The 11,444-nt window shown below is 32.4% G+C and overlaps 2 protein-coding genes across 2 annotated transcripts; both read left to right on the forward strand.

Annotated features, from left to right (window-relative positions):
• Nucleotides 1-1,311: 1,311 nt before the first annotated feature.
• On the forward strand, nt 1,312-8,739 carry LOC101264454 (UNC93-like protein 3). Its single transcript, XM_004246413.5, has 10 exons — nt 1,312-1,880; nt 2,183-2,346; nt 4,819-4,882; nt 4,957-5,070; nt 5,162-5,206; nt 5,292-5,542; nt 5,621-5,711; nt 7,998-8,110; nt 8,198-8,321; nt 8,415-8,739. Exons 1-10 carry the CDS (start codon nt 1,722-1,724, stop codon nt 8,589-8,591), a joined length of 1,302 nt encoding a protein of 433 aa, XP_004246461.1. The 5' UTR covers nt 1,312-1,721; the 3' UTR covers nt 8,592-8,739.
• A 1,831-nt stretch (nt 8,740-10,570) lies between these two features.
• On the forward strand, nt 10,571-11,218 carry LOC104649066 (uncharacterized). The gene has a single exon (XM_010327575.4). The coding sequence runs from the start codon at nt 10,649-10,651 to the stop codon at nt 11,039-11,041; it is 393 nt and encodes a 130-aa protein (XP_010325877.1). The 5' UTR covers nt 10,571-10,648; the 3' UTR covers nt 11,042-11,218.
• The last annotated feature ends 226 nt before the right edge of the window (nt 11,219-11,444 follow it).

The raw sequence follows: 11,444 nt of genomic DNA on the forward strand, positions 1-11,444 counted from the left end.
TTGGTGAATCGAAATTTCGGATTATTTTTTCGTAATATGTGTAAAGACAATAAATTATTATTTGATTAAGTGCCAGTACAATTTTATCCAACATGTAGTGCAGTACTTTTTCTCTTTCAGTTTTTCATACTATAATTTTATAGAGATTTAAGGCTTAAATATGCCGTTTAACTTTTAGAAAATGTTCATTTATGTTATTAGTTAAAAGTTTGGCCCATTTATTCTATTACCGTTAAAGAAAAGACTCATTCATGTCATTATTTTTTAACGGTGATTTTGCAAAACCATTTTTGACATGTGGCAAATTATAATTCGATCACGTCATCATTTTTTTTAATTAAAAAAATAAAAAAAATAATTCAATTTTCATTCAAAATTTTGATTTTTTTAAAAAATTGATGACGTGGCCGAATTATAATTGGCCACGTCATCAATTTATTTAATTAAAAAAATTAACTCAATTTTTTTTCCAGAATTATAATTTTTTAATTAAAAAATTGATGACATGACCGAATTATAATTGGTCACGTGTCAAAAATGATTTTGCAAAACCATTGTAAAAAAAATAATGTCATGAATGAGCCTTTTCTTTAACGGTAAAAGCATAAATGAACCAAACTTTTAAATAATGACATAAATGAACCTTTTCTGAAAGTTCAATGACATATTTGAGCTTTATCCTTGAATTTTATAAGTTCAATTTTTATAGTTTTTAAATTGTTTCTATTGTATTTTATATGGGTTTGAATCTATTCTTTATTTCCAATAAATTTTTATATATAAATTTACGTTTCACGTAGAAAATATTAAATTTAAATGAACCTATCACTAAATAGTTGCATTTCACTATTTAACATAAAATATAATAAAGAAGAAAAAAAACCTTATAATACTTTTAAAATTTATGATTATATTTGTGTGATCATAAAACCTTTAAATTTACAATATTAAACATGAGGTAATATTTGTGTAACAATAAAAAATTAAAAAAAGTCGAAGATTTCATGAGTAAATTTTCCATCAAATTTAAATTGTTTGACTCTTAAAATATGAAAAGTGTTATATAAATTAAGACCCGGAGTACAATATTACACACTTAAATTTGGTCTCAATAGATAAAACATTAATTTAGAGAATTCACATCTACACACTTTTAAATGAATTTCTAAACACTTCAATTTATTCCTATTATATGTATAGTATATATATATGTATATCTTAGGCCAATACATAAATTTTAAAAATATTTAAATGATGATTTTATAAGTTGGAGTGTTTGATAAAATAAATTATGGTGACCATTAACCACTTGGGTTGAATCTGTAATCATGGTTCATGTGCTTATTTTTTTATATTCCTAAAAAAGTTTGTTTACTTTAAATAAAAATCAAATCTTTTTGTCTGTTTCTATGAAATAAAAAAAAAAAAGAATCTTGATTTGTCCCAAAATTGGAAAAAAAATATACTAAAATTTTTGTCAATAAACATTAATCTATGGCCGCTGAAGAGTTTTGTTATTGTCATATTCATCAGTTTTCTTCAGTAGCTTAAGCTTTATCTATATGTTGTTTTCTTTATAGTTCCTTTTGCCGGCAAATGGTGTCACTCAATTTCTCTCTCTTTTAACAAAAAAAAGATTTTTTTTGGTTATATATATACACTTGTGTACATAAATTTATTGGTGGGGTTTGGGTATTTTGTTGTAATTTTTGGTTTTGTTAATGGCTATGGATGAGGAAGCACCCCTTGTTGTTGAAATTTCGAAAAATGAAAACTCAATTGTGAATCATGAAAGGGATGTTTATATTCTGAGCTCTGCTTTTTTGTTGATTTTTTTGGCTTATGGGGCTGCTCAGAATCTTGAAAGCACTATTAATACAGTAAGGTTTTTGTGTGTTATCTATTTTTAATGAAGTCAATGGGGTTGTTTAGTGTTGAATTGTGATTTTGGATAGAATTTGTTTGGCTCTTATAAGTTCCCATTTCGCTATAGTTTTTGAAATTTGAGTTTTTGTTGTGATTTTTTGAATTTGAAGTTGTGTTTGGAAGTGTGTTTTACTTGTGAGTTGAAGCCCCAAAGAGTGATCAGAGTTAAAGATTAAATTTTCAAAATGTATGGCCAAATGCGAGCTTAGACGTTGAAGTGATACTGAGTTTGAGGTTTTCTTTTTTTGTGTTTCAGGAAGGAAATTTAGGGACCATTTCACTGGGGATATTGTATTTGTCATTTATGTTCTGCTCGATATTTGCTTCATTGGTGGTTCGGAAGCTTGGGTCGAAGAATGCTTTGATCCTTGGTACTACTGGCTATTGGTTGTTTGTAGCTGCCAATTTGATGCCTAATTGGTATGATTTCTTTTATGTTTAGTGCATTTTACTTTTTTAAGATTGAATCTTTGACCAATAGGGAAGGATCGAATTTTATGTATTGAGTTGTGATTATAGTTCTTTTGTAATTGGATTCGTGTTTAACAATGTTTGTGTGCTTATTTATCCTTAATGTGAATGGAAATATGAATCTTCTACTCCATTCAAATAAATATAGAGATCTATCAGATTTCATATTTCTCCTTGTGAGGTTGTGGCATTAGCCACAAAGATGTTTATTGAAGTAATTACAGAGCTACCTCTACCTCTCCTCAGTCATGTCCTGTCTAATCACCTCTCCCCAGTACTACTTCGACCTACCTCTACCTCTCCTAAGACCCATATTGCCTACCTCTCGCACTTCCTCACCGGGGCATTTGAACATCTTCTCTTCACATACCCGAACCATCTCAGTCTCACCTCTCCCATCTTGTCTACCATGGGGCCCACTCCCACCTTGTCCAGAATATCTGCATTCCTAATCTTTTTCATCTTCTGAATGTGCAGGTTCTTGACCGTCCAATACTCTGCCCCATACAACATTGCTGGTTTAGCAACCACTTTATGAAACTTAGGTTATGCCAGAAAGACAAACTGCAAGACCAGAAAGCCAGCCAAACCTATGTTATAGTCGTCCTTTTGATGTTAATAGAATTAAAGCATTATCAGGGCAAACTTTCCATCAATCTTTATGCACATACTTGTCAAGGAAGGACAATTGCTTATTAACATTGGAATTCCCTCTCCTAGGTAATGCCAGAAAGACAAACTGCAATACCATAGAAACATAGAGTCAGACTGTGGAAGAAAATGAAGAAATGCTTGAGGATGAATATGTTTTGCTCATAGGTTAACTGAATATGATAACTGAAGCCCCTAAAACAGTTAACCGTAGCAAGGTCTGCTTGCTCTATCAGAGATAGCAATGTCCTCTTGTCTCTAGTCAGTTATTGTAAATGCTTGTCTTTACAAAGCAGTCCATTAATATCAGACTACAGATGTCTCTACTTGATAGTAGTCCTAATGCATTATAGTGTAGTTAAAGCTTGAATCTTCTCCATCTCTGTGGCTGGACTTATTTAGTGGCTTATTCAAATATTCATTGTTTTCTGTTGTGGATGCAACAAATGGTCTGTAAAAGAGTTTATTGAGTTGGGTATGATGCTCGATAGATGTTTGTAGCCCTGAAGACTATGATGACTTTTAGTTGGCTCTGGATAACTCTGCTGTTCCTCCTTACCTTTCACTTGAAGAAGTAAGGAGGAACAGCAGAGTTATCTTGATTTTAGAACCAAGTTGGGAGCTGTTTGGTTGTTCCATAACAACTAAAGTCAATGTTCCTTATCAAAAAAGAAAAGGAACTAAAGTCAATATAATTTAAATGGGTATTATCTGTATTGCATCTTTGAGATTTCTTGAACAATTCTATCTTGGTTTTAGAACTCAGTGTTGTATACTAAAGTTTTTCCGTTGATAGCTCTAAGATTTAATTTCCTAGGGGAAAGTTACTCTGACTTCTTTTCCTTCAAGTTTAGTTCGATCAGGCGTAGAGCCTTCTTTTCTTTCATTATGTACCAGACGAAAGATATGCTTGGTTCATATGGTCCAAAAGTGACAACATTTAACATGATTCGATGTGCTGTTAGACAACTATTTTTTCTATTCAGACATAGAAGCAGCGGCTAAGTCATGTTCTGAAAATGAATGTTTCAGGATAATAGACAATGCATCCTACAATTGCTCTTGCATTTCTTCATTTCTCATAAATTTACTTTAGGAGCTTGGTAGTTTGGAAAATACTAATTTCCGAGGGCAATAAAGGTGCTAGGGGAATCATATGCTTACATCTGGGACTTAATGGTACATTAGTCTGGTAGCACTTCCAGTATAGATTTTACTTTCCGTAAATTCTTCTCTTTTCATGCATATTCCTGTATATTTACCATGAGACGCGTGTTCTCTTGATTTTCTAGGATATGACTTAAGTTATACTTTATTTGAAAAGATATAAATGAGCTATAGCCTATATATATCTTATTTTGGACTCGTAATGGGCCTAATGCTAAGGAAATTAGTCAATGACCTTTAAATACCTCATAAATGATCAAAACATTTTCAGAAGTTCTCTCATCTTGATTTTACAATATGAGTTTAATTCTTTCCTGATTCCTTTGAGATTTTAAAGAATAAATATTTGAAATTAATTATGTTTAAAATTGTGTTTCAGTTAATTGGCACGTACTTATCTTTCCTGCATCAAACATAGATATAAATTTAGTCCATTTTACACAATTTTCCTGTTTTCCTTTAATACTACCCATCTTTTATGGATTATGCTTTCTTTCTTAATGCTAACACTTTGTAAGGTGTTGGGTGTTTTTTTCTTGATACATGTTTGTTTAGGATGTTCGTGAATTTCAATTGTCAGCAACTGATTAAACTATCTTGTAGGTATACCATGGTCCCAGCTTCTTTATACCTTGGTTTTGCTGCCTCCATAATATGGGTTGGGCAGGTATGACTTCCTTTTAGGAGTTGAACTTTGTTTCCGGCTTCAGCATTAACCTTAATTTCGTCATTTGTGGTTAGGGAACATATCTTACTTCCGCAGCACGCAGTCATGCAAATGATCATATCTTAAATGAAGCCGTTATAATTGGTAAATTCAATGGTGTATTCTGGGGAATGTTTGCAAGCCATCAGGTACCTTTTATGCACTTTGCAAGTTAAGTTTCTTAATATATATTTCTATTCACATGATATTTCCATGCACATACGCTTCGTCATCCTGCAGCTTGTCGGAAATCTTATCACTCTTGCTTTGATGAGAGACGAAGAGGTAAACATCTACTGAGATTAAATGCACAAATGTTCAAGATCTTTTTTGTCTTTCACTCAGATTTGCTAGTTTTCTGATGCTATAGGGAGGAAGCACTAGTGGAACAACTGTACTTTTCTTGGTTTTTGTTTGTACTATAACCCTTGGTGCCGTTTTGATGTGCTTCTTAAGTAAGAGAGCTGGTAAAGAGGAGTCGAGACAGCAAGACTCCTCCGCTAGTTCTGTTTCTTCTGTGGCAACTTTGCTCAAGTCTATCATTACCCTTTTACAAGACATAAGAATGCTTTTGATCATCCCTCTTATTGCATATTCAGGTTTACAACAAGCATTTGTATGGTAATGATGCTTCTAATAGTTCATTATAGTAGAGTTTGGAGCTTCTTGTGCTGTATTTTGATTTACAATGTGTTTCAGGGCTGAATTCACAAAGTATATCGTTCAGCCTACGATGGGAGAGAGTGGTGTTGGTGGTGCAATGGCCGTATATGGGGTTTTTGATGCACTTGTAAGTATGCAAAATCAGTAATAGACTAATTCAATCGCTTCATTTTTTTTGTTAAGTAAGGATTTTATTTAAAGAATACCAACGAGCTACTAATTTTCTCTGGTAACACCAAAGATATGCCCATTATGCTAAAGAAAATTTCCCTGCATTGTCTTGAAATTTTGCAATGCAAGAAAAGATGTTCAATAGTTTCTTCCTATGAATTGCAGAAATAGCATTTGCTGCACAAGGAAAAATCTCTCCTTAATTTATTCTGTGTTTGACAAGCATCCCTAGCTGCTAGCCAACCAAAAGAAGCTGCTTTCACAGTGATTTGGTTTTCCAAATCATCTTCCAGGCCAGTGAGGCACTAAACTGTTGTAACAACATTCCTTAGCAGTTATTGACCGAGAATACCTTATCCTTACTGTTAACCCAAACTAACCTGTCTGTTATGTCTTGTTCTATTGAACGTTGTAGTAGTTGGCAAAAACTGTCTATTTCCCAATCATTTAAATTTCTTCTAAAAGTAACACTCCATCTACAAGATAACCCTCTTTATTCAAAGCACAGTTGAACAAGACCGGAAACCTGCTTTTGAAGCTCTCATTTCCACACTAAATGTCCATCCAAAATCTAATCCTCCTACCATTTCCCACCTCTAATCTAGTGACCGGTAGAAATTCATCCCATCAATCACTAATCATCTTCCAGATTTCCCCACAACTTTTCAATTGTGAAGGATTTCGTTTCCACCCTAACTTTGCACCATATATAGCATCCAAAACTTGCTGCCAAATCTCATCACTTCCCTTACTATATCTCTAGAGCCATTAAAAAAGTATTTTATCATGCATTTTCAGATTCCTTACCCGCAGTCCACCATCCTTCTTTTCTTTAACAACCGTTTGCCTCTTGATCAGTTGAATCTTTTTTTCAGTTTGTGTTCCCAGTCCATTGGAAGTTTTCCTTATAGAGTCTAATTTCCTTTCAACTGTTGTAGTCATACTGAATTAAGAGATAGTCTACGTAGGAATCCCATCCAAGGTACTGTTAGTAAGAATCAGCCAGCTCCCAAAAGATAGGTATTGCTTTTTCCATGGAGTGAGCTTATTCTTGCACCTATTAACAACCCCCTGCCAAATGCTACTGCCTTTTCTTTTTGCCCTTAAAGGCAGCCCCATAACGAGTCATAGGTTGACTCGTTTTATAGTTTGACTGTGTTTCTTTGAGCAAACTGCTGTTACTCTTTATGGTACTGGATGGCATGCTATTGACATGTTTGCCACCATTGTGGTATGTTCTTCAGTCTTCTACGAGGAAACTAGAGCAGTAAAATTGTCACATTCTTTGCTGTGTTTCTAGTCTATCATACGCCTTTAATTATAATTTTTTGTTGCATTTTTATTTATACTAAGGTAGTCGTAGTAATGAATGTACTGTGGTCTGAGAGAGTAATTGGTGATCTTGAGGGATTGAAGCATAGTGGTATTGGATTGAGAACTAACTCAAGTAACAGATCATCCATTAAATAGTCATTGCAAACATTCTACTCTAGCTGTATTTTAGGTGCATTTAAGTCATTGAGATACAAAGATTTTGTGTCTGGGAAATATATAACTACTGTATAGTGCTTTGGTGGCAAATTATGTTGTAATCAAAGTGCAATGAGTATCTATTATGTTTGATAGAATTTTAACTAGAATACTGTTCTTGAGTTACTTTGTATTGAGAGTAAACACTGATGTGAATGACATAGAGCTTTTACTTTAGTGCAACTATTTACTTGTTACAATTATTCCCTATATAGTATTAGTTTTTTCAGCGTGACTGAAGGATAATCAATTATTCACGTGAACACAGTGAATATTAAAAGAAGACTCAAAGAGCATTTGCTATTGTTCGTAAACATTGAAAATCTTCAAATATTATTATAACAGTTCAATGACAACTTATTTGGAGAATTAGTAAGTAACTTTAAAATGAATATGATCGCACAACATATCCATTCTGTTCCTTCCCTTATGAAAACATCCTACATAACTGTAAACATGTTGTCTCATAAAATTATGAAGAAATCGCATTAGTTTAAACTGTATATTCAAATAGGTTTATGCAAATCTTAGACATTACTTATTACAGTAAGCTTTCTCAAATGTACTTCAAAATATGTAACTCTGCATTCACATTCTCTATAGAACTGTGGATATGTTAGATTTGATAGTAGTACCCAGGCATAATTTGAACTTATCTGATATAACACTGTGATAATTATTCTATTGTATCATTGGCTGGTCATTGTCTCAGTGCTCTCTAGTGGCTGGGCATTTCACCTTTGGTCTCTCATCTATTTCGATGATTGTCTCGGGTGGAGCTTTAGTTCAGGGTGCTGTATTGGTATGGATTCTACTGGCTCACAGGTTTGCTTCGTGTAATGTTCCTTTGTTACTTTTTGGAAGAAGTTGACACTGTTACTTGAAATCTTATCGTTTTTTTCTCTATTGTAGTGTGACTGTTGGAGCTCTTGGCATACTATATCCACTTCTCGTTGCAGCCTTGTGGGGCATAGGTGATGGAGTCTTGAATACCCAGCTAAGTGCATTGCTCGGGATACTCTTCAAGGATGATCTGGTACTCATTTTCCAACTTCTCCCTACATTTTTGTCTTTCGTTGGATGATCGTTTTCTTTACACTAAACATCTAATCATTTGGTGCTTAAACAGGAAGGAGCATTTGCCCAACTTAAGCTTTGGCAGAGCTTTGCAATTGCCATAGTCTTTTTCCTCGCCCCCTACATCTCGTTGCAGACAATGTTAGTGATTATGTTCGTTGCCCTTTGCTTCTCCGCTCTTGGTTTTCTTTTCTTAACTCTTAAAGTAGAAAGAGCATTCTCGTATTGACCTGCCTAAGGCGATGCCAATAGTGTTGTATCGGCTATGCTATCGTCTAGTTCTGCTGTGTTTATAATACATCTTTGTATTTAGATTTGAACTTGCCCCATGCAGTGTTTTCTGTTCATTGAGTTCTTAAGAAATCCATTTCACATTATCTTTTCTCTGCTATGTTCTTTCCCTTAGTTTCAGTTGAATTATACTCCCTTTGTTGCAATTTGTTTACCTGAGTTTTGACTTAGCACGGAGTTTAGATAAAAACTTGATTATCTAAATGAAGAATAATATAGGAGCGGTATATCATCGATCGAGTTTTGTATTATGTTTTGCAACTTTCTCAGTTATAGAGGGGGAAAGGCATAATATATAAGCATGACCTTTAACTTGACGTCAGCTAGCAACTATCGATTTTTTTTTTCACTTTGGGTGTCCACAAGCAGACATTAAAACTCGTAAAAAGTTGAACAAATCGACACATTAATTCTACATGACAATTTTGTGTCCTGCATGACATCCTACGTGCATTATGCCATGTAGGACATCCGTGCCTATTTGTTCAATTTTATACAAGTTTAAGTGTCTATTTGTACACACTCAAAGTTGGAGGGCATAGTTATCCACTGAAATCAAGTTAAGGGTCATCTTCATAATACCTAAATGTGTTTTATGGATATTTAAAGTTGATCAAGTAGACACATATTTTACGTGACTCTATGTGTATTATGTATTATTTGTTCACTTTTATATAAATTTAAGTATCTATTTGCGTATATTCAAGTTACGATCAAGTTAATTATGCCAAAAAAAAAGAGAGTAACTTCCATCCAACCTTTAATCACATTGAGTTAATGGAAGTGCCATTGTTATCATAGTCATTATGATTATCATTATCATCATAATTATTATTGTCACTGTCATTATTTCATTATCATTATTTTATCTTTATTTTTCGTTTTATTCTCATTTTTTCTGTGCTATATAATGAAGGGAAAAAAAAACACATAAATTGATGGTCAAAGTGCAATATATTACTGTCATGTTGAGCACTTAATATTTTTTAAAATCACATTTACATTAAAATTATGAAATAATTGTCATATTTTTTCTCACCAAACCCACATACCAAATAAATTAAAATAATATAATGCCATGTCTACGCTGTCCAGCAAAAATAGTAGTTTTTTTATAGTTGCAACCCTCTCCTTTTTTATCTCACCAAACTATCAATTTTTATATATATATGTATATATATATATATATATATATATATATATATATATATGGAGGAATTAGTCAACCAATAATCCATCCATTATTATATATTACCACAAAAATTCATTTAGACGGTGAAAAATAAAATTTTCCCTAATAGATATTAGATAATTTTATTTATGAAAACTTGAGATTTACTGAAAAAAATGTATTTTTTTTATTTCCATTCATATTTGAACCTTATATATGCCTTATACCTCTCAACTCAACGACTTTTGGTATTGAATCTTCCAAATCATTATCGCAGAATATCCATACTCATTTTTTTAATCCTTTGAGAAAATGAATTCATAAGATAGAATCAATAACGATCTATCATTCGTATTAGAGATAATTATGTGTATTATATTTTAAAAAAAAATAACCTAATAACACACACACACACACAAAAAAAATTTACACGATCAATATATTACTCGTAAATTAAACCTTAATAATTTGAGTTATGAGAGTTGCTCAGCTTGTTTGAAACCCCTTGTCGTGAAGTATGAATCTCATCCCCCTCTCTCCACCCGAAAAAACAAACAAACAAACAAGAAGTTAAAACTCTAACAACTAAACTAGTTAGAAAGTTGAAACCATGTTGTGCATTATATCATTTCCAAAGGTAGTTAAGGGTTAGGTCTATCTCTCCCATAACACCACCAACCAACAAAATATCCTTATCATTATTATTATTATAATTATTATTATTATACCAATATTTGATTTGACCAATTAATAAACAAGTGACTAAAAACCCCATTATATTCATTCATTCTTTCTTTCTTCTCTTACAAAAAAACAACAACAACATGAACTTCACTTTCTTGAACTCAATTGTTGAAAGAGTGTCACTAAGGCTACCATTACTATTCTATGCAGCAACATGGACAACTATTCTTACAATAATCGTAGCGTTGGCATCATTTTCTCCAGAATTAGCCTTTGTTAGCGCGATAACACCTTCTTCTTCCTTCTCTCAAGCTTGTCATCATGATCATAATCGTAACGAAAAAGGATATGTAAGAATACCATTGGATCTTCCATTAGAGGTTTTTTGTTTTCCTTCTCAAGATTTTAAAAGATCTCAAATGGATTTAATTGTTCCTCCTATCTTTGCTGCTACTATTGTGGCTCTATCTGCTTATGTTGTTAAAGCTTTAGCTTTATGGGAAGTTGATGATCAACATAATAATCAATTTTGACTTTTTTTTTTTTTTTTGTCTGTGAGATTTGATTTTGTTACATTTTATTATAACAATAGTACTCAATTATTATCTCAGAAAGTTATCTTTTTATTTTAACTTTTTTACCTAAAGAAAGTGATGTTATGAGATAATAAGTATTAGTTTATCGATTATATGATAAATTAACTTTATTTATGTAGTCGATCTCTAATTACTTTAATTTCTTGTTTTCTTTGGACAATGATATTTATGTGTTTAAGTAATTGGAATTTTTGATGGAAGTTGGATATTATAGGTTTCGATAATTGATGAGTCAAATTCTGATGAAGGTTCTCTAGTTCTTTTAGTTTCTTGTTTTCTTTGGACGACGATATTTATGTGTTTAAGTCATTGGAATTTTCGATGGAAGTTGGATATTATA

Source organism: Solanum lycopersicum, chromosome 9 (genome assembly GCF_036512215.1).
Source record: "Solanum lycopersicum chromosome 9, SLM_r2.1".
NCBI lineage: Eukaryota > Viridiplantae > Streptophyta > Magnoliopsida > Solanales > Solanaceae > Solanum > Solanum lycopersicum.